This window comes from Aedes aegypti, chromosome 2, assembly GCF_002204515.2.
Source record: "Aedes aegypti strain LVP_AGWG chromosome 2, AaegL5.0 Primary Assembly, whole genome shotgun sequence".
Lineage (NCBI taxonomy): Eukaryota > Metazoa > Arthropoda > Insecta > Diptera > Culicidae > Aedes > Aedes aegypti.
The window spans coordinates 102,162,265-102,185,980 of NC_035108.1; the positions used below are offsets into that span (position 1 = coordinate 102,162,265).

At 41.2% G+C, this 23,716-nt stretch overlaps 1 protein-coding gene across 6 annotated transcripts in view; it reads right to left on the reverse strand.

The window, feature by feature from the left end:
• Nucleotides 1-5,119: 5,119 nt before the first annotated feature.
• Nucleotides 5,120-23,716, reverse strand: part of LOC5563737 — a 143,173-nt gene continuing 124,576 nt past the window's right edge. For 5 of the 6 annotated variants that reach the window (XM_021841746.1, XM_021841750.1, XM_021841749.1 and 2 more), the window contains 3 exons: nucleotides 23,207-23,281; nucleotides 5,933-6,208; nucleotides 5,120-5,848 (listed from right to left, as the gene is read on the reverse strand). In XM_021841746.1, the coding sequence (XP_021697438.1) occupies nucleotides 5,677-5,848; nucleotides 5,933-6,208; nucleotides 23,207-23,281 (523 nt within the window). In that variant the 3' untranslated portion in view covers nucleotides 5,120-5,676. The remainder of the gene's footprint in view (nucleotides 5,849-5,932; nucleotides 6,209-23,206; nucleotides 23,282-23,716) is intronic. The other variant, XM_021841753.1, reaches the window with a different exon arrangement.

Consider the following 23,716-nt stretch of genomic DNA (forward strand, 5'->3'; position numbering starts at 1 on the left):
ACGTTGGTGCAACTGGCCAGGAGAAGCTCGACAAGGAGGAGTTCAGTAGCTGGAGCTCGGTGCCAGGAGGAGCTTAGTGGACAAGAGAGCTCGGATGGCAGATGGCGGTTCGGAGGTTGTGTGATGAGGAGGAGTGTTGGAAAGCAGGTACATCACACACCCTGCAGTGGAGATGTCGATGGGTAAGAATTGTAGAGCTAGTATTTTAAGTGAATGAATTGTAGATATCTTTACCCAGACATGAAATAAAAGAGAGGAGCTGGCTTGTAGCGATATCAGTCAGTAGCCTGCGGTGTGGAGCGGAATAGCCTTGTTTTGTAGTCGTTTTATTTCAACAATCTTGTGTGAATCGTGTCTCGTCGGTAAGCAAACGAGAAAGCCGTTTTCGTCGCGTGATGGTAAGCGTCGCGAACTAGTACACACCGACGTGTGCGGCCCTGTGACGCCGGAAGGGCTATTCGGGAAGAAATACTTCGTTACGTTTACGGACGAATGGAGCCATTTTGCTATGGTTTATTTGATTGACGAGCTAATGCAGTGTTTCAAGGAATATGAGGCTCTTGTTACAGCGAAGTTTGATCGGAGGATTTCGCGCCTAAGGTGCGACAATGGAGGCGAGTACGCGAGCGCCTCAAGAAATGGGAGTCGCGAAAGCCGAATGTATAAAATATTCGAGCCTTCGGAAGCAGAGTTTTCGTTCATGTGCCGCAGGAGCTGAGAAAAAAGCTAGATGCCGAAGCTTGGAACGGTATCTTTCTGGGGTATTCGCATAATGGGTATCGTGATTTCGATCCGGTTAAGAGGAAGATCGTCACAGCACGAGATGTGGATTTCATCGAAACTGTTGATGTGATGAAGAAGTCAGCGGATCAGTTCGTGAAACTGCCTAGAGTTAACGCGGAGGCCTTGAAAAGGACGAAAATGATGTCGAACCGGCTGAATATCCATCGGATGATGAAAATGTTGGTCCAGAAGGAGATGTTGTATCGGAAAAAGTGGATGAAGTTTCGGAATCTGATAAATACGGAAGTCTGGAAGAGGATGAAGAAGCGGAATTTTTGGACGAAGCGGTAGAAGGAAGACCCAAACGGAAGAAGAAGTCGCCGGTTTGGCACCGGGATTTCGACAAGGAGTACGCTGGATTCGCCCTCAGTGCGATGAATTTTGTGGAGAACATTCCAGGTTCGATCGACTAATTGAAGAAGCGAGACGATTGGAAGATATGGGAAGCTGCGATCGATGACGAGATGAAATCTATGATGCGGAATAACACGTGGTCTTTGGTGAAGCTTCCAGAGGGGCGATCGACCGTCACCTGCAAATGGGTGTTCAAAGTGAAGGAAGGTGGTCCAGGCAGCGCTGATAAGAACAAGGCGCGGCTCGTTGCGAAGGGTTTTACCCAGAAACAAGGATTCGACTACTCGGAAACTTATTCTCCGGTGGCGAAGCTCGACATCCCGCGAGCGGTTCTGGCCGAGAGCGGTTGTTGGTCCATCATATGGACGTCAAAACCGCGTTTTTGAATGGCGAGCTAATGGAAGAAGTGTATAAGACCCAGCCGGAAGGTTTTGACCAAGGAAACGGATTAGTGTGCCGGCTGAATCGATCGATATATGGACTGAAGCAGGCTTCGCGTACCTGGAACGAGAGGTTTAACGGTTTCGTGGAGAAACTTGAGTTTGTTCGGAGCGAAAACGATCCGTGCCTATACACGCGTGGTGTAGGCAAGCAGATGGTGATTTTAGTGCTCTATGTCGACGATATTTTGTTGGTTGGATCATCGGTGAAGATTCTGAAGGCTGTGAAGAGGAAGCTAGCCGCAGAATTTGAGATGACCGATGATGGCGAAGTTCGACAGTTTTTAGGGATGAACATCGACCGTGATATTGAGGCAGGTGTGCTGAAGATAAGTCAGCGTGGATATTTCGAAAGGCTGTTGGAACGATTTGGGATAACCGAGTGCAAGGCGGTTTCGACGCCGATAGAAAATCGTCTGCGATTGAAGAAGGGAGAGGAACACCAAAGGACGTCGAAACCATATCGCGAATTAGTTGGCTGTCTGATGTATGCGTCCCTGACGACCAGACCGGACTTGTCAGCGGCAACCAACTACTTTAGCCAATTTCAATCATGCCCGACCGATGAACACTGGGTTCATTTAAAACGAGCGCTGCGGTACATCAAAGGAACACTAGACGTAGGTTTGGTATACAGGCTGAGCGAAGATGCACCACTGTTCGAGATATTTTGCGATGCAGATTGGGCGAATGATTTGGTAGATCGAAGATCAGTGACTGGAGGTATCTTCAAGATGTATGGTTGTATGATCAGCTGGATTACCAGGAAGCAGCAAACAGTTGCACTCTCTTCTACGGGAGCGGAACTTTCTGCGTTGTGTACAACTGTATGTCACGCAATGTGGATGGTTCGAGTGCTGCAGGATTTAGGAAGGTGTTTGGAGGGACCGATTCCGGTCTATGAAGACAATCAGTCAACGATCAGGATTGCTGAGGATGAACGAGATTGCAAGAGACTGAAGCACGTAGATACAAAGTTTCACTTCCTGCGTGATTTGGTACAGCAAGGTAAGATCCACATCGAGTTCGTGCGCTCATCCGAGCAACAGGGTGATTTGATGACCAAAGGCCTTCCGACGGCCTCCTTCAAGGGGTTGCGCTCCAAGATAGGATTCAAGACATGCTGTGGTTGAGCAGGGGTGTTGAGTTGGCAACCACTGCGCTTGTTGCGCCCCTATCCCTTGACTACGGCACTGTGCTGATCGAAGTGGCCGATTGGCAACCATCTTTATTTTTTCATTCCAAATGTAAACATCAAACTGAATACACGCATTCTTCCTGGCTGATCCGAAACCTTTCACTGCGCGTATGCTGCTGCGACATCCGGTTGCTTAAGCCGCTTTAGGTAATACCGGGGCGGCCGTCGGTACCGTACGTTGTTAACGACGGAGAGTTTGGGCGCAGTTTAACCATCACCAGATAGTGGTCAGAGTCGATGTTAGCGCCACGATAATGTCCTGACGTCGATAATGTCGGAGAAGTGCCGTCCATCAGAACGTGGTCGATTTGTGATTCTGTCTACTGTGGTGATCTCCAGGTGTTTCCGTATGGAAGGCGGTGCTGGAAGTAGGTGCTACGAAGAGCCACATTCTTAGAGACGGCGAAATCAATTGGTCGTAAGCCGTTTTCGTTCGTCAGCTGGTGGGCGCTAAACTTTCCAATAGTAGGTCTGAATTCCTCCTTCTGGCCAACCAGAGCGTTTAGATCTCCTATGATGATTTTGACGTCATGGCTTGGGTGGCTGTCGTACTAGTGTTCGAGCTGCGCGTAAAATCATCACCATCATCAGTGCTTCCGGAATGACGTTTATTATGCTGAAGTTGAAGAACCGACCTTTGAGCCTCAACATGCACATTCTCTCATCGATCGGCCACCACCCGATCACGCTTGAACTCCGGTTTCCGGTTATTCTGCTAAAAAAGCATCTCATTACCCGGAAGTTTCATAATGTATTATCATCAGCAAGCGGTCCACGAAATTTTGTAGACTGTTGTCAAAGAGATCCGACAGGACTTTCAAATTCCGAATCTTCGAGCGGAATTAATGGCGGTGGTGAAAGCTTGCATGTGGTGTAGGACAAGGAAATGTGCTCCAAAGGTTCCGTGAATGGCACCTCTTCCCCTGGCGTGGATTAGGACATTCAGCTTCACCGGCGTGGACTATTACGGTTCGATCATGGTCACGGCTGTAGTCAGAAAAGCGATGGATCTGTCACTTTACGTGCCTGACAACAAGAGCGATTCACCTGGAAGTGGCACACAGCTTGACGACGCAGGCGTGTCTGATGGCGATTCGACGTTTTGTGTGTCGCAGAGGCAAACCGGTTGAATTTTATTCCGACAACGCGACAAATTTTCAGGGAGCGAGTAAGGAGGTAATACGGAAGACAGATGGAGAATGCGAAGAAGCGATGACGGATGCTCGAACTCGGTGGAATTTCAATCCACCAAGCGCGCCCCACATGGGAGGCGTTTGGCAGCGAATAGTTCGATCCGTAGACGCAGCACTGGCCGTGTTGAACGATGTCGGATGTTGACGGATGAGGTCCTGCTGACTACACTGGTCGAAGCGGAGGACTTTGTAAATTCACGGCCGTTGACGTACGCAGGTTTGGGACCCAAGGCAGGAGACGACGCAGAGGCTTTGCAAGACATCTATAAGCGGTCGCATGTGTTAGCCGATCGTATGTGGGACCGTTGGAGAGCGGAATACGTGCCGGCAATCAACAACCGTACGAGATGGCATGAAGAGCCAGCCAATCAGGTCGGGGGATTTGGTGTACATAGCAGAAGAAGGAGTGAGAAAGTGTCTGACACGTGACTTGGTCAGTGAGGTGTATCCTGGCGCCGATGGCCGAGTGAGGCAAGCGTTGGTGAAGACGGCGAAAGGAGAGTTTCGGCTTCCTGTGGCAAAGCAGGCGGTGCTAGAGATCCAGGAGCGTAACTCTGGGGTCGATGGAGATTCCCCACAGAATTACTGGGAGGGGGTATGCCCGCACCACCAAGAACTGGTCTGAACAGTTTTACATACATTTTTCAATCCAATCGATCTTGTTTTTCTTGTTACTACGGTCTCACTGGGATAGAGCCTGCTTCTCAGCTTAGTGCTCTAAGAGCACTTCTACAATTATTAACTGACTGCCAAATATTCCTGTTGTTACTTATATTCTTTTGCTTTTAAGCTCCTCATTCATTTTTCGATTTGCTGATTGCAGTAGAGCGGTAAATCAACCTTATTCCAACATTTTTGAATCTTTTTTCCATTAAATTTAATTGGCTGTCATCACAATGAGAAAACGTCAAAACTATTTTTATATAAACATGTTTACTAATAATCTTATGTCGTTTTCGTTTTTAGGAACTGGGTCGGTGATCAACACATAAACAAACAAACGTCAAGCAAATTGTAGTCCGGTCGAACCTGAATCGGGTTGGGGTTGAAACTGTGATTCAGAACGGGTTGCGCCAGTTCCAACCTAGGTTCAAAAACGAATTCGACATTATAATGCATTCAAATTTGATTAACTTTAGGCTTAGTAAACCTTCCAAACTAATTTGTATGATTGTTATATACATGGTTGTCTTAAAAAGCTATTATCTGTCAGAGTTGTTGGTGCTGATGAAAACCAAACTGTCCCTGTTTTAACTCAGTTTCACTCGTTCAAACAATTCTGATATTTTTGAAGCTTCCGAACAATATTCAAACCAATTAATTGATTTGATAATGTTCGGCTCGAATTGAAAGCCTTCATTAATATTCAACTTTCTAAATTTGAACATAACACATAATAAATAAACATAAGCAAAGTCATATTACTACATAAAATAATGTCAACCACAATGCACAAACTGTATAACTATTGTATTATGTTATCTATAATATTCCGTTCTATTTACAAATCACTCTCAGTTCGTGAAAAATGACCGACAATGCACTACTAGCTGACATCGGTCTCCTCGGTGACGATCACCTGACGATCGATCACCGGCATCCTATCCTATTTTATCACGTCACAGTCGCAATCTTCGTCGAGTTTCTCGTAGCTTTGGTTCATATTTTTGCAGATTGACTTCCGGCTGAGCGGAGCCGTCTGTTGGTGTCAAATCGTTCCATTCGAAGTGCTGATTTTTCCTTCGTGAATGCTAAGACGATGCAGGTCGTCGTCATCATCGTGGTGGCCTTCAATGCCATCGTCCTCGTCGTCGTCTTCCAAACTTTGGCCGGGCTTGGGCATTGAGTCATCCACCAGAACATCGGTGAGATTGTCGTATCTGTTAAAGTAGAGGAATTAGGAACATTTTGCATAGAATTGGAGAATTGAATTATTACGAACTACGTTCGGATTTGGTACTCACTTGTCAACGTTCTCATCAAATTGATTGAGCAGTTGTTCGTCCTTGCCGCCCTGTCGGAACTGGCACAGGGTGAGCAACCGCAGCACAGCCAGCCCTATCAGTTGACCACCGGCCACGTGACTGAGCCATAACCGGTGAGGCCACATGATGAGCGCGATGCCTAAGGCCACGTAGGGAAAGGACAACCGCCAGCCACCGCAAAACCGGCAGATGCTCCAGCACTTGACACAGCCTGACGAGGACGAGTAGTCGCCATCGATGCTTCCACCGTTGCTGCTAAAACGATAGGAAAAACGAGGTGCATATTGAACGGTTAGAAAGTGGAAATTCAATTAGTCGGCATTTGGGCACTGCAAATAAGTAGCTGTACTAGTAGCTTGTACGAGTTGCCTATGTGAGAAAACGATTACTCTATCTGCAGATACAGGGAAATTTCAGTTTTGTTGGCAGGATAGGATGAAGACGGGAAACTATTTGTGCAATTTGATTTTCTCTAGGTGGGATAGATTTTTGGAATCAAGTTCGTTTGGGTGGAACGTTGCCAGAATGCCGATTTGTTACGATGTACATAATAGCTTAATTGGAGAATAGAAAAAGATATCCGCTGAGACATACATTTCTTAGTTTCCTATCTCATTTTGTTTAAAATGAAGATGAAAAGAAGCCATAACTCAAATTTCATAGAGCACATGCCGTAAGAAACAGATAACGGTTCGGGCTTAAAAAAAATGATCGATTGGACAGAACCAATCGATGAAGTTTTCAGCTTGAACGAGAGTCCGGTTCTCTTGTTTGATTTGTTTTAATTACTTTATTAGTATCATTTTAAACATAACATTAATTTCTTATATCTAAGTGTTCTGTGTCAGGCAACACTGTCATCCCACTTTGGTAAAACTAAATTAACCTTCCTTAGTCCCTAACAAAAAGTTACAAATTGTGACTTAGGCCCTTTTGACCCGAAAATTTAAACAGCTCGCAAAAATCTGTGTGTTGACCGAATTTAGTACTGTTGGGCTTAAATGAAAGACATACATGTTAAGTTTCAGAAACCCTCCCGGAGATCTAGATTTGGTCACTGTGGCCACTGGGAACCTGCTACATCTAAAAAGTCCCTGACGATGCCCACCAGTGCGTTCACAGATGCGTGCATAAAATGAATACGCAAAGTGATTCTATTTTAGCTATTCTTTCATTTCTGCACCGATCGTTGATATCAAGGTTGGTAGAGTACGACCCTGTTTCGCACCGGTAGTTGCTATTCTTGCTTCTTGTTTATCATTATTGGCAGCTACAGTGTTTGCACGTCATAACGTGAAGTGTTTGTTCCGCATTGTTTGGACGTTTAGACAAAAAGTATTGCTAATGAATTCCTTTGATTATTTCCACCAGGAATTCAACCGGCATTTTCTTCAGAAATTCATCCGGTGATTTTTTCAAAAAAATCCTCCAGGGATGTCCCATGAACTCCTCTTAAGGTTTCCCCTCCGGGGTAGAGGATTTCCTCCATGGTGTTCCACCAAAAAATCCCCCGGACATTTGTTTTTCAAGAACTCTTCCGTGATTTTTTTTTGCAGCTCCACCGGGAATTCCTTCGGATTTTCTCCATAATTCGTCCTGATTTTTTTTCGAAATATCTCCAGAATTTTCCAGAGTTCCTCAAGTACAGGCAAACCTCCATGAATCGATTACTGAAGTTCCCATCGACTCATAGAACAGAAATGCTTTGGAAAGTTGATTGAGAGGGCCATCATAGTAAACATGAAATGTAATTCTTCTGAAGTTGCTTCAAATAATTCACTACATTCCCTCCGGGAGTTTGTCCAGAGTTCCGCAGAAAATTTCTCTATTGTTTCTCAGGGAATTTCTCTAGACTTCTTCTGGGAATTCTGGGAATTCCTCTAAAAATTATTCCGGATTTCCATCGGCAATTCTTCTGGATATCATCCAGCAATTCCTCGGAACGTCCTCCGGATTCCACCGGCAATTCTTCTAGATTTCTTCCAGAAATTCCTCCAGCGATTCATTTGGATTTCTAGAAAGTTTCTCCGGAGTTTCTTTCCAACGGTGGAATTTTAATTTTCTCCTTAGTTTCTCCAGGAATTTCTTCGCTTCCGGACTTCCTCCAATAACACATCCGGAGTTTCTCCAGGAACGCCTCCTAAGTTTCTCCATGAATTGCTTCGTAATTACTCTAGGATTTCCTTTGGAGATTTTCTAGGGTTTTGTCCAAAATTCCTACAGGAATTCTTTTAGAGTTCCTTCGGAGCTTCACCGGTGATTCCTCCTGAGTTGCTCCAGAAATACCTCTGGAATTATTTCAGCAATTCTTTTGGATTTTATCCAGCATATGCTTCGAGGTTTCTTCAAAGCTTCAGGAAGAACTCCGGAGAAATTTCTGAAGGAACGCCGGAAGAATTGTTAGAGGACCTACAGAGGAATTAATGGGGGATACCCGGAAAATTCCTTGAGGGATACCCGAAAGAACTAGGCAACAATTCCAAAGGTGCTAATAAGGAAATCCAAAGTACTTCCGGGTGGAACTTTGGAGGAACTTCAGAGGATATACTGGATTTCATCCAGAAGAATTGCTGAAAGAACTCCTAAAGAATTTCTGGAACAACTCAGGAGGAATGAACGGTGAAGCACCGAAGGAATACCCAGAGAACTTTAAAGAAATTCCTGTAAGAAATCTGGAGAAAATCCTTTAGAATCTCCAAAAGAAAAACCTAGAAAAACTATGAATGGACTGAACTGAACCTTATAAGTAGAAGCAATAATTTGATATGCTAGAGTACCGATGCATGGTCAAAATCAGTATCATTCAACCAGCTTAGTGGCCGAACCTGATTAAGGGGCGCGCTTAGTTTAATGGTGACAAACTGTTTTCTCCAAAAAGTATAAATAGCGGTATCTTTTTCTAAAGAGGCTCTACGCAAAATGGTAAAGAATGATATTTGTATAAAAAACGACTACTTCATTATTTCTCAATAGTAATGGGGTAGAACGACATGCACTAAACAAAGGACACGGGTATACCACAAAAGATCAAAGAAAACTGTTCGCAGTGGCTCATCCCGAACAGAAACAGAAAAAAAAGAAGGAAATTCGAAGGAATTCCTGGTGGAGCTCCAAAAGAATTCCCGGAGGAATTCTTGGAGAATATCTCCAAAGGAAATCCCCGGATTATTACTTGGAGGGAATTCTCGGAAAAGTTCTTGGAAGAAATCTCCGGGGGCATTCCTGAAGTAAATCCTCTAAGAAATTCCTGGAAAAAATCTTCGGAAAAAATCCTGTTGCAAATTTTCCAAGAAATACCTGGAGAAAATTTCCAGAAAAAATGTCTGAAAAAAATTTCCGAAATAATTTCTGAAGAAAATCCCCGGAGAAATTTCCTTACGATTTTTTAGGTGAAATACCCAGAGGAAATTCTGGACAAAATCCCCTGAGGGATTGCTATTGGAAATCCCCTTGGTAATTCCTAGAGCTAATCGCCAGGGAAGTTTCTGGAGGAAATGCTCAGGGGAATTCCTGGACCAATCTCCGGAGGTGCTTCTAGAGGAAATTCCCGAAGCAATTCCTAGAGGAAAGCACAAAAGAATTTCTGGACGAAATCCCCGTAGGAATTGTTATTAGAAGTCCCTTGGGGAATTCCTGGAGAAAATTCTCAATAGAGGTCTTGACGAATATCCCCGAAGGAATTTCTATTTCATATTCTCGGAAAAGATCCTGTAGTAAATCCCCAGAAGAATTCTATAAAACAATCTCCGGAGGAATTTTTTAAGAAAATCCTCAGAAAAATTTCTGGTGCAAATCCCCGAAGGACTTGCTATTGGAGATCTCCTGAAGACTTTTTGAAGAAAATCCCCGGAGGAGTTCTTAGGGGAACTCTCCGGAAGAAATGCCTGGAGGAATTTCTGGACGAAATTCTCAGAAGAACTCCTGGAGGATATCCCAGGAGAAGTTACGAGAAGAAAAAATTATCTAAAAAAAATCCCAGAAAAAAATTTTGAAGAAAATCCTCAGATGAATTTCTGGACGAAAACCCCAAGAGAAAATCCTGGACAAAATCTCCGGAGGAATTGCTATTGGAAATTCCTTGAGGAATTCCTGGAAAAAATCCCGTTAGGAATGACTATTGTAAATCCCCTGAGGAATTCCTGGCGAAAATTCTCAGAGTAGTTCTTGGGGATATTGACAGAGTAATCCTTGAAATCCCCGGAGGAATTCCTGGAGAAAATCCCCAGAGAAATTCTTGGTTGAAATCATAAGAGAAATTCCTAAGGGCCCATTCACAAATTTCATAACGCTAGAGGGGGTGGGTGGTTGTCCTCGCGATGTTACGGCCCATATAAAAATTTAATAATATTCATACAAAAAGCGTTACAAGGGGGTGGGTGGGTGTAAAAATTGCCAATTTCAGCGTTATGAAATAAATGAATGAGCCCTAATTCAAATCACAAGAGAAGTTCCTGAGAGAAATCTCCGGAAAAATTCTTTGAAAAAAAAAATCCCCGACAGATTTTTTGAAGAAAATCCTGGACGAAATCCCTGGAGGAATTGCTATAGAAATCCCCTTTTGAATTCTAGGAATACCCCCAGAGAGAATCCTTGAAATTCTCGGAGAAATTCCTGGAGTGAATTCCCTGAGGAATTCTTGGGGGAAATGTCCAGAGGAATTCTATGAAAAAATCTCCGAAGAAATTTCTGGAGAAAATCGCCGTAGAAATTCCTGGACGAAATCCCCAGAAGAATTTCTGGAGGAAATTCTTGGAGGTTCTTGTGGAAATACCCGGAGCAATTCCTGGTGAAAATCTCAGAAAGAATTTCTAGACTAAATTTCCCGAAAAATTGCTGCACGAAATCCACAGAGTAATAGCTATTGAAAATCACCTGGGAAATTCTTGGAGAAAACTCGCGGAGGGGTTCCTGGGGAAATCGCCGAAGGAATCCTCTCAAATCATCAAAGAAATTTCTTAAGAAAATCCCAAGAGAAATTTCTGGACGAAATCCACGGATAAATTTCTGAAGGAAATATATACCCGACGGGATACCTGGAGCGAGTCCCCGGAGAAATTCTTGCAGCAAATCCCCGGATGAATGCCTGAAAGATATCCCCTGAGGAATTCCTGAAGAAAATCCCTGAGTAAATGTTAGGGGATATCCCTGGAGGATTCCTTGAAATCCTCGGAGGAATTCCTGGAGGACATTTCTGGAGAAATTCCTGCTGCAAATCCACAGCTGGTTTAAATTCTCTGAAAAAATCCCCGAAATAATTTCTGGAGAAAATCCAAATAAGAATTTATTTATGAATTTCTGGATGAAATCCTGGATGGAGAGGAATTGGAAATGCCATTGGAAACCCCATGAGAAATTCCTGAAGAAAATACCGGAGGAGTTCTTTGGAGAAATCTTCGGGAGAATTCTTGAAAAGAATGTCCCGATGTAATTTCTGGGCGGCTCTACCGGTAATTCTTTTCGAGCTACACTGGGAACTCCTCCGAAAATTTCTTTGGGATTTTATTTGGATTTTCGAGATAGTTCCTCCAATAATTTAATCGGAGTTTCTCCAGGAATGCTCCAGTAATTCCTAGGAAATCGTCCGCAGCTCCATTAGGAATCCTTCTGGAGTTATTCCGAGAATTCCCATAGATATCCTCCGGAAAATCCTGCAGAGTTTCTTCAATACATCCTCAAAAAAAAAAAAAAAAACGGAACGAATAAAAAGGAACAATAAAAATACCGACGAAACACGAGACTGCACGTCACTTCGTTTTGAAGAATAGCAACGGTTGGATCGGTTGGATAGCGTTGCCAAATATACAAACGCACTGTTACCCGACAGGATAGGCTGCTGTTTCCCATACGTGTTTAGCAACGACCGGTGCACAGTATTTCGATCGGCCGAAATCGTGAACTTAATTCTGTAGCACCTTTAAACGTGATTTTTTCGGAATGGTGTCTTCGGACGAAAATTTTCTAAAAATATAGCGCATATATTGACGGTAAATGTTAGTTCGCAACTTTGCCACGGGCGGCGCTGCGAACATATTTTTTTTTGAAATGACGATCTTTAAATATGATGTCTTCGGCAAAGTTGTAGATAATTCAAATACAAACAGCTTTGCCAAAGACACCTAGTGTGTATTCAGCCGCATTTCCAAAATACGAGAGTATTTTATGAACGACCCACTAAAACTAGTTTTTCTCGTATATTTTGAAAATGCGAAGATTCCGGTAGCAACAATGTTCTACAAATTTGTGTAAACAGTCAAAATGAATCATTCTCTAGAAGACACTAGGTTTCTAAAGACCATGGAAAAGTAGTTATAACCATTTAAGTGCAAAAATCAGTCATTATTGGGTCCGTGTATAGTTGTATGGCGAGTCATTTTGTAATAACTAATTGAGAACTTTCTTCAAAAATGTATTCGGAACCTATTGGTTGTGCGTAATGATGGAGAATGTGTCAAGAAGAAGAAAAAGAAGAAGTGTAGAGCCACATAGCCCTCTACCCATCATATAACTAAGTACTTCAGGGTAATAAGAGTCATGGATGAAACTTCCTCTAAGTAAAAGGGATACTCGTGGATACTAATGACACTATCGACATTTACAACTACGAATGATGTATTTTGAATCCTACTAGGTTTCATCTGCCACCAGCTGCCACCCGAATATATACACGGACCCCAAAAATGACTGATTTTTGCACTTAAATGGTTATAACTACTTTTCCTTGGTCTTTAGAAGATTCGTGTCTTCCAGAGAATGATTCGTTTTGACTGTTTACACAAATTTGAAGAACATTGTTGCTACCGGTAACTTCGTATTTTCAAAATATCGAAGAAAAACTAGTTTTACGTATTTTGGAAATGCGGCTGAATACACACTAGGTGCGGTGGCCACACCAAGCCATCCAAGCCCCGTAGACTTCGGGTTCAGTATAGAACGTGCCGATCAACCCCCAAGTGCTCCACTTCCGGCCGGCCGCATCGAGACACTACACTTCACCCCCACACGACACCCAGTAAGTCCAATAAAAGAATTGAAAGTTACATAGTGCGTTTTACTTGAACCCTTGACGAGATTACGCCGACTCTAAGAGTCTCTGTATTTGAGCCAGGTCCCTCCGACCGGCCGGGTAACAAAATATTAATATTGTTTTAATATCCTTTTTATTTGTAAGAACAATAAGTGTTGTGTTCCGTCTCGCGTCGCGTCTTATGTGATCGTAATGGCATCTGAGCCTACTCCCCCCCAGTTGGAACAACCAGGCGACGGATTTGGAACGTACTCTACACGGAAAAAAAATCCGTAGCCGGAATCATGAACAAAAAGTCATGAAATCATAAAGTTTTATGTTTCATGATATCATGACTATAAGTCATGAAACCATGGCTTTTAATCAAGAATTTGTGTGCTCAGGGCGTTACATAAATCCAACTGTCACTTTTTTCATTTAAGTCAACACGTCTTTTGCGATCGGGAGTGTTTTTTCAGTGAAATTATAAATAAGTTTTGTTTGCTGAATTGGTTAATTTGAATACCATACTCGTCAGAACTTTGCCATCATATCGATGACATTCCCGATGACCCAATTAAACTGCCGGTGCTATTAGATGTACGAAAATGATGTTTGAAATGACATTTTGTGTGCAAACCTAACCGCCGGATGTTCGCGTTCCTGCCAAAGATGTGGCAGTCGTTAAGTTGACTCTATTCACAGTTTATTCCGAAACTACCGGCACAAAATCCATCTTCATGTTATTTGTTTACCTATGACAAATATACTGGGATCATAATTGACGTTTATATGTTTTCATGAAGTTATTTCATGATTTCATGATCCGGCTTCATGATTTCATGACTCAAATTTCCACTTTTCATCACCAAAACTAGTGATCATAAATGACAGATATCTAATTTCATGAATAGTGTTTATATTTTCATGAATTTTATTTATGATTCCAGCATACATAGTTTTATATCCTGCAAATAAAGAATAAAATTATATGTTAATCAATCCACAGTCCGGGAAGTCTGTCTTCTGCGCCAACTGCAGCCAGTACTTATAGCTCAGAAATACCGTAGGTACGAACAGATAAAAAGTGCCAAGTCAAAAGGTAGAATAAATAATATCACTTGAGATAGGTAGACATGACAGTCCTTTCCCCTTTAGAAACTTTCTAATAACTCTTTAAAAGCCACCTACAAGTTGCAACAACTCATACAACGAACAATCGAAAATAAATCCAAGGAATTTTACGATCTTATCTTAAATGCGCAAATTTGCTAATTCCATGACTACAACAAAACATTCAAATCATTGGATTTTACTGCTCAACATTGCATTTGACAAATTCGCCAACATTAAAGAACATCTCAATACAGCAATTGCTTCACAAAAGAACAACTATGTTCACAATAAACGACAATTTCGTCAGCTCTGAAGAACAATTTTGTTCAACTCAAATCGGCAATTTCACCACACTTTTAAAAACAGATACAATCGGCAATTCGCCACCCCAAAGAAAGTCGATTATCTTCAACACACGTTTCCATGATCCTCGTCGCCACTTTTATATCCTGCAAATAAAGAATAAAATTATATGTTAATCAATCCACAGTCCGGGAAGTCTGTCTTCTGCGCCAACTGCAGCCAGTACTTATAGCTCAGAAATACCGTAGGTACGAACAGATAAAAAGTGCCAAGTCGAAAGGTAGAATAAATAATATCACTTGAGGGGGGGACGGACCTGGTGTAGTGGTTAGAACACACGCCTCTCACGCCGAGGACCTGGGATCAAATCCCATCCCCGAGATAGTCACTAAAAATTTTAGTGACGACTTCCTTCGGAAGGGAAGTAAAGCCGTTGGTCCCGAGATGAACTAGCCCAGGGCTAAAAATCTCGTTAATAAAGATAGAAAAAAAAAAAAAAATCACTTGAGATAGGTAGACATGACACATAGTTTATGATTTGATGATTTGAATTTACGCTTTGGAAACGTAACGCACAGCTGGCGTACGGTAAAAAGATTCATGATTTCATGACTTTTGGTCATGGTGTATTTTCATAACATGAAAATACACCTTCCTCCCAAAATCATGACCTTTTCTCCTTGTTTTGAGTGTCGCATTTTTCCCGTGTACTTGTAGTTCCATGCCTTGTCCGTTAGTATCGCGACCAGTATATGCCAAAATCAGGATCTTACTGGCATCAATCCTGATATGCCGGTTGGCACTCCTGTTAGTTTGGGCTAGGGTGCTTTGGTACTTTAAGCGGCACCGGTCGCTTTGACAGAGTTGCATCCGGATTTTGGTGGTTTTTATGAAGGTTCATCAAAGCCCACTGTGAACTCCACCACATCTTGGGCAACTCCCCAACTCACAGAGGTCCAGGGGGGGATCCGTTAAGCCCCTGGACTTTCGTCCCTGCTGCCCCAACAGAATACACTATGTAAAACGTATAATGCGAAACCATAAGGGTAAAAATTCAAACTACAACTACAACTATAAATTACAACATCCTTACAATACCACCCTTATTTAGACTGTAGAGGGGCAGCCGATTATCTCGGAGAAATACAAGGTCACCTGCACCATTGCTCCGGGTAGCACAGGAAGGGCTCAATACTGTGGAGGGCGCCCTGGTACCCCACAGACTCCGCTTGCGGTTAGGTTTTATTTAGACCCCCCTAACCATTCATTCCTAGGCACGGTACGCATCACACCATAAATTAGGGGTCACCTGTGAGGTGGACTTTTACCACCGGAACAGGCAGTCCGTAGTGTTAATTCTTAGCCAGTTGAAACAACCGCTACCGACGCTACACGGCTATCTAGGCTGCTCAGGAAATGGAGGTTAATATTGATGATTAACTCCTGACGTGCCCAAGCAGCCGTGTTGTTGAGGCTGTGCAATGCATTAAATGCATAGGATTAAGTAAGCCCACAGCTTAGGGGCGATCCATTAATTACGTAAGACAATTTTGGCGGTTTTTCGACCCCCCTCCCCCCATAGTAAGATTTATTGTATAAAAATTAAAAATAATTTGTATGGCGCGTAAGAAATCTCAAACACCCCCTCCCCCCCCCCCCTAAACCCTTACCTAATTGATGGACGACCCCTTACTAACGAAAAACAATGTCTTTTACAAAATGCTGATTCTTCTGGTGGTTCACTATGGGCACGAAGCGTATACGTAAAAGAGACATACTGCAAAACTGATAGCATATAAGCTATGTTTGAATAGCTCCTATATGTGCAGTGCGCATCGTACCTTCGTGCTGTGCGTACACGAATTCTCTCTGCTCTTGGAAGTTTTCTTAAAAACTACCTAAAGCAATAAAACAGTACTTTTCAGTGCTACAAAACAGTACTTTTCAGTGCTTAAATTTAAAACGGTACTTTTCAGTGCTACTAAAACAGTACTTTTCAGTACTATTTTTTCTACTATTGATCCCTTTACGATCCTTGTTTGGACCCGTGCCTTCGATTTTTCGTTGGACCCGTTGGCTTAAGCTAGCGGTGGTAATCCTTCTTGGACACCGTCTTGGGAAAAAACCTTTCGAAGGTCACGTCTTCTTTCGTTTATTAATTAAACATGGTATCAACAACAAACAAAAGGAAGGGTGAATCTCTGAATTCACTACTTCCTTCCAAAAAAGTGGGTTTTAAAACTGTCACTAAACGTGGCAAGAATGGAAGAAAGGACGCTTCCCCGGAATGCGAACTTTCTTCCAAGGGTGAAATGAATAATTGTATCGAAATGAGCAATCAGTTCGATGCTCTAGACAAATTTTCCGAACACCAAATCAAAGCAGCCTCTAGCCCAGGCTCTTTGATTCAAGTGAGGAAGCAAAGAGTGCCGCCTATCGTGGTCAGTTGTTCCGAATTTGGGGGATTTAGGCAGGAGATCTTGAACTCCATTAGGGGAATCAAGGTTTCCTTCCAAATCGCAAAGAAAGGAGACTGTCGCGTTTTGCCGGAAACTCTTAAAGATCGTGAGCTTCTTCTCAAACATCTTGAAGAGAAGAAGCACAAATTTCTTACTTATGACGACAAAACTGAACGTTTGTTCAAAGTTGTCTTGAAAGGTCTCTCAAGTGACTATAAATCACCTGAAGTGATCAAAAATTGAATAAATGATATACTTGGATTTTCCCCAGTCCAAGTAATCATTATGAAAAAGAGAACCCAATCTGGCATTGTTCGGAAAGGGCTTTCTCAAGAATTTTATTTAGTTCACTTTAACAAAAAAGAACTAAATAATATTAAAGCTTTAGAAAAAGCAAAACTTTTGTTTGATGTCCGTGTGACATGGGAACATTTCCAGAAACCTGGAGGAAATTACCAGAACCCCACTCAGTGCCGTCGGTGCCAAAAGTGGGGTCATGGTACAAAAAATTGTCGCATGCAGTAGCGCAACCAGGATTTGGTTCCAGGGGGGGTTTTGCAAATTTCAAAATACGTTTTGAGAAGACATTTTTTGATGAAAAAATTGAGTTGAAGAATTTAAGTATGTTTTAGTCTTTGTATAATAAAATGAATTAAGAAATATAACGATAAATTAGCGTGATGCTGCTCAGCTGCTCTCCCACTGTGTAGTTCATTAATAATGTTTTCGAGTTTTTCAACAATGAGCATGAATTCGAGAATTATCTTTAAGAACAGAAATATGCAATAAAAATCATTGAAAACTAATTGTCAGATCTTACAGAATTGGCCATCTATAAAATCGACTCCATAGATCAAACATGAGGGCTACTTTAATTGTGAAGATGTTATGTCCAAATATGTGATAACACCTTAAAGTTCTCTAAACGACAATTAAACTTTATTTTGGATGACTTTGTAGTCCGATTCGTTTACTATTGTAGTGGAATGACGGGGTTGGTTCATAAGCAGAAGGTCATGGGTTCAATCTCAGGCTCGTCCCTTTCATCATATTATACCATAAAAATTATACCAGCCCTTACACCTTCCCGCATGAACTAGCGTAGACGTAATGGTATATACGGTAAACTGTGGGAGACAGTTTAATGCCGCATCAATTTCTTCCCCTTCCCCTCATTGATCTACATTCTGACGTGGCAGGCGCCATTATCGCGATTAATAGAAAATTACCAGCACTTATACACCGAGTGGCTAGTGTGGTGCTTCCTTCAAAGGGCAAATAGCCCACTGGAAGCATTAACGTGTAGTGTCTTTTTTTACTGTTCTGTAGTTGTATGATGTATAGTGTTAAATTTCAAAAATATACTTGGTAACCCTTTAAATTTTTCGGCTCTGGGGGGGGGGGGGTTTGACCCCCAAAACCCCCCCTTGGTTGCGCCACTGGTCGCATGGATGCTAAATGCATGATTTGCGGAGGTTCTTCTCACGCCAAAGACGTCTGTCCAGTGAAGGAAGATACCACCAAATTCATATGTTGTAATTGCGGGGCTAACCATAAGTCCAATTTTTGGAATTGTCCTTCACGCAAAAAGGTCATTGAGGCTCGTGCCAGGCAGATGAAAGATAATATCCGTTACGATAACGGTCGTTTCCGGAATTTGCCTGGTAGAGTATCGAACAATGCTCATTTTTCAGTTAACGATCGCTTGATCATGAATCATACCCATCAGGAAGATCATAATCATGCTCATTCACAAACTAATTTTAATCCGTCGGGTAGCCGTTCGAATCTTTCTATTTCGAATGTATCTACCCACGGTAAATCCTTTGCCGATATCGTAGCAGGAAATTTGAACTCCTCCCCTGTTCGATCCATGGGTACCCATTTTACTTGTTTCAAATCAAATGGAAAAAACCCTACCGCCACAGGAAATTCCGCTTCTTCGTCTACCGGAAATTCCAATGGGAAATCACATGACATGTCTGCCTCTGATTTTAATTTTCTAACTGAACAATTGAATCTAATGATTGATGCAATGTTCAAAGCCACCACTATGACTGAAGCTGTCCAAGTAGGTGTAAAATTTACAAATCAAATTGTTATTGGATTACGTTTTTCTAATGGATCCAAATAATAATTTAAATATTTTAAATAGGAATGCTCGTTCTCTGAATGGTAAAGAGGACGAGCTGTTTAATTTTCTTACGGTTAATAACGTGCATATAGCAGTTATTACCGAAACGTATTTAAAACCTGGATCTAAACTCAAAAGAGATCCTAACTTTTTTGTTTATCGTAATGATCGAATTGATGGGGCATGTGGGGGAGTTGCAATCATCATTCATAGGCGTATAAAACATCAACTGTTTTCATCATTTGAAACTAAAGTTTTTGAAACTTTAGGTGTTTTTGTTGAAACACAGTTTGGTAAATATACTTTCATAGCTGCCTATTTGCCTTTTCAATGCTCTGGGCAGCAAGTTAATTTGCTCCAAACTGACTTGCGTAAATTGACTCGCAATAAGTCAAATTTTTTTGTCATTGGTGACTTTAATGCCAAACATCGGTCATGGAATAATTCTCAAAGTAATTCCAACGGCAGAATTTTATTTGATGAGTGCTCTTCAGGATATTTCTCAATTCAATACCCTGATAGCCCCACATGTTTTTCCTCTTCTAGAAATCCATCTACGATTGATTTGGTCTTTACCGACTCTAGTCATCTTTGTAGCCAACTGATTACTCATGCTGATTTTGATTCTGATCATGTCCCTGTTACATCTCAAATATCCCAAGAAGCGATTCTCAATCCTATCAGCTCCACTTTCAATTATTTACGAGCCGACTGGAATATATATAAAACGTATGTTGACTCCAATCTTGATGTTAACATTTCTTTAGAAACTAAACTTGATATTGACAATGCTCTTGAAACCTTAAAAAATTCCATTGTTGAAGCCCGGAGCATTGCAATTCCAAAATGTGAAGTAAAATTTGAATCCGTGATTATAGACGATGATCTTAAACTCTTGATCCGTCTTAAAAACGTGAGGAGAAGGCAATTTCAACGCACTCGCGATCCTGCTATGAAAATTATATGGCAGGATTTGCAGAAAGAAATCAAGAAACGTTTTGCTCAATTAAGAAACAAAAATTTTGAAAATAAAATTTCTCAATTGGACCCTGGCTCTAAGCCCTTTTGGAAATTATCGAAAATCTTGAAAAAACCTCAGAAGCCAATACCGGCATTGAAAGAGGAAAACAAATTATTACTAACTAATTGCGAAAAAGCTCAAAAACTTGCTATGCAGTTTGAAAGTGCGCACAATTTTAACTTAGGACTTACTAGTCCAATTGAAAATGAAGTTACTCAGGAGTTCGAAAATATTCTCAGTCAAGAGAACGTTTTCAAAAATGCCTGGGAGACTGATTTGGAAGAGGTGAGAACTATTATTAAAAAATTCAAAAATATGAAAGCTCCTGGCGATGATGGAATTTTCTACATCCTCATCAAGAAACTTCCAGAAAGTAGCTTATCATTTTTAGTTGATATATTTAACAAATGTTTTCAATTAGCATATTTTCCTGACAAATGGAAAAATGCTAAGGTTGTTCCAATTTTAAAACCAGACAAAAATCCTGCAGAAGCTTCTAGCTATCGTCCAATCAGTTTGCTTTCCTCCATCAGTAAACTTTTTGAAAAGGTTATTTTGAACAGAATGATGGCCCACATCAACGAAAATTCAATTTTTGCCAATGAACAGTTCGGATTCCGCCATGGACATTCGACCACTCATCAACTTTTACGTGTAACAAATTTGATCCGTTCCAACAAATCTGAAGGCTATTCTACTGGTCTTGCTCTTCTAGACATAGAAAAAGCATTCGACAGTGTTTGGCATGAAGGTTTGATTGTAAAATTAAAAAACTTTAATTTTCCAACATACATTGTTAGAATAATTCAAAGTTATCTGTCAAATCGTACACTTCAGGTTAATTATCAGAACTCCAGATCTGAAAGACTTCCTGTAAGAGCTGGTGTTCCTCAAGGCAGCATTTTGGGACCAATATTATACAATATTTTCACATCTGACTTACCTGAGTTACCTCAGGGATGTCAAAAATCTTTGTTTGCGGATGACACAGGCCTCTCCGCCAAAGGACGAAGCCTGCGTGTCATCTGTAGTCGATTGCAAAAAAGTTTGGATATTTTTTCTTCATACTTGCAAAAATGGAAGATTTCTCCTAATGCTTCCAAAACTCAACTTATAATATTCCCACATAAACCAAAAGCTCTTTATTTGAAACCTTCAAGTAGACATGTTGTCACGATGAGAGGGGTTCCAATAAATTGGTCTGATGAAGTTAAGTATCTAGGGCTCATGCTAGATAAGAATTTAACTTTCAAAAATCACATTGAGGGCATTCAAGCTAAATGTAATAAATATGTAAAATGTCTCTATCCCCTTATTAATAGAAAATCGAAACTTTGTCTTAAGAACAAGCTGTTGATATTCAAACAAATTTTCAGGCCAGCCATGTTGTATGCTGTACCAATATGGACTAGCTGTTGTAATACCAGGAAGAAAGCTCTGCAGAGAATTCAAAATAAAATTTTGAAAATGATTCTGAGACTTCCTCCCTGGTATAGTACCAATGAGTTACATAGAATATCCAATGTTGAAACATTGGAACAAATGTCAAATACAATCATTAATAATTTCAGGCAAAAATCGTTACAATCTTCTATTGCCACGATTAATACGTTATATGTTTAGGTTAAGTTAGGTTAAGTATATTAAGAACGTTTTTTTTTCTCTTATAAGCAGGTGAAATCAACTCACCTGTAAAAAAAACTGAACTGCTACGGCAAATGAAATGTAATATGTTGTTAACAAAATGTTAATTAAATCTTAAATTTGTTTTACCAAATTAGGATGATCTTCTTCTTCTTCTTTCTGGCATTACGTCCTCACTGGGACAGAGCCTGCTTCTCAGTTTAGTGTTCTTATGAGCACTTCCACAGTTATTAACTGAGAGCTTACTGTGCCAATGACCATTTTAGCATGCGTATATCGTGTGGCAGGTACGAAGATACTCTATGCCCTGGGAAGTCGAGAAAATTTTCAACCCGAAAAGATCCTCGACCGGTGGGATTCGAACCCACGACCCACAGCTTGGTCTTGCTGAATAGCTGCGCGTTTACCGTTACGGCTATCTGGGCCCCAATGATGATAGTGTTGTCAAATAACACAGAACACCTAGATATAAGAAATGAATGTAATGTTTGAAATGATACTAATAAAGAAATTAAAAAAAAAAAAAAAGCTCCTATATGTACGAGTAGTGCTCTTTCAATATTGCTGTGTGCGTTTGAAATGCAAATATCAAATGCGAAAACACCAAACGCGGTAAGATTTTTCACAAGAAATGCGATGTCAAAGATAGATTTTTCTTGCTAGGGCGGCGGTGATTCATATTATCGTTGCTGGGTGTCCTTTGATTGTTTTGTATTACCGCATTTGGAGGACGTTTAGTAAAGATTTGCATCTCAAATGCGAACAGCAATACTTACACTACCCGTCATAAATACGGACTCACTAAAATAAGTATTGCAACACTCAGCTGAATATTGAATCACCCTGAAAAGTTTAGCATCACCTCAAAACAGGTAATTTCACATTGCTATATGTCGAGATCCTTACGACTTGCAAAGAAGCGATCTTCAGCAAAGTTGTTCAGGGGTTCAAGGACATCCGGAAAGGGAACAATTTAGTTCGCGATTTTGCCGCTAGGTGGCGTTAGTGAGCATGCAAAATTGAGCATTTCAAACTAGTTCTAGCTTGTGATCCATAAGAGATAGAAAGTTCGGGTCTTCGGCAAAGTTGCTCAAGGGTTCAAGGACATCCGGAAAGCGAACAGTTTAGTTCGCGATTTTGCCACTAGGTGGCGCTAGTAAGCATGCAAAATTGAGCATTTTGAACTAGTTCTAGCTTGTGATCCATAAGAGATAGAAAGTTCGGGTCTTCGGCAAAGTTGCTCAGGGGTTCAAGGACATCCGGAAAGGGAACAATTTAGTTCGCGATTTTGCCGCTAGGTGGCGTTAGTGAGCATGTAAAATTGAGCATTTCAAACTAGTTCTAGCTTGTGATCCATAAGAGATAGAAAGTTCGGGTCTATTTGATTTCTATCCAATCCTTGAGTCCTGCAGGAAGCAATTCCTAAATTGTTGCTCATTGTTAAATATTTGCTTTGCAACAGAGAGTACTTTCCATACATCCAATTGTTTGTCCACTAAAGATATAAGTTTACGATAAAGTAAAATACAGTATCTAGACCATCCCCTCTGAATGAAGGAACGCGTAGACTTACCTTGTACAGAAAAGATGGATGAATAGTGTGAAGAGCCATTTGATCTCCAGGAGGAATATAACGACAGAGGCAACACTGAAAAGGAAAGAAAATCATGGCATTAAAAATGGTTCTCCTGGATGCAACTACCGCCTAGGAGACAGTAGTGGGGTGGCGCTGCTGGATGATGGCTGGAAGTTTTTCTTTTTGAAAGTATGTAGGTAAGTAAGTACCGGCAGGTAGCTACAGTGTTGGATAAATGTATTTGCAACCTTTTCTATTTGTAATGTAAAATGGTCAACTTTAGAGTGTGTGGCATAAAATATTAAGATCTAGCCTACCAAAGTTGATCATTTTGTATTGGAAATCGAAAAAGTTGCGAATCTACCGCCCAATACTGTACGTGTACGTGTGCGTGTGTATTGTATTGTATTGTGTAGGCTTGAGCCGGGCAGCTCGAACAAAGAAGCAGTTCACTTTGAAGACAAGAAAGAAAGAAAAACTTTCTTGTTTATGTAGTTGAGTGAAGTT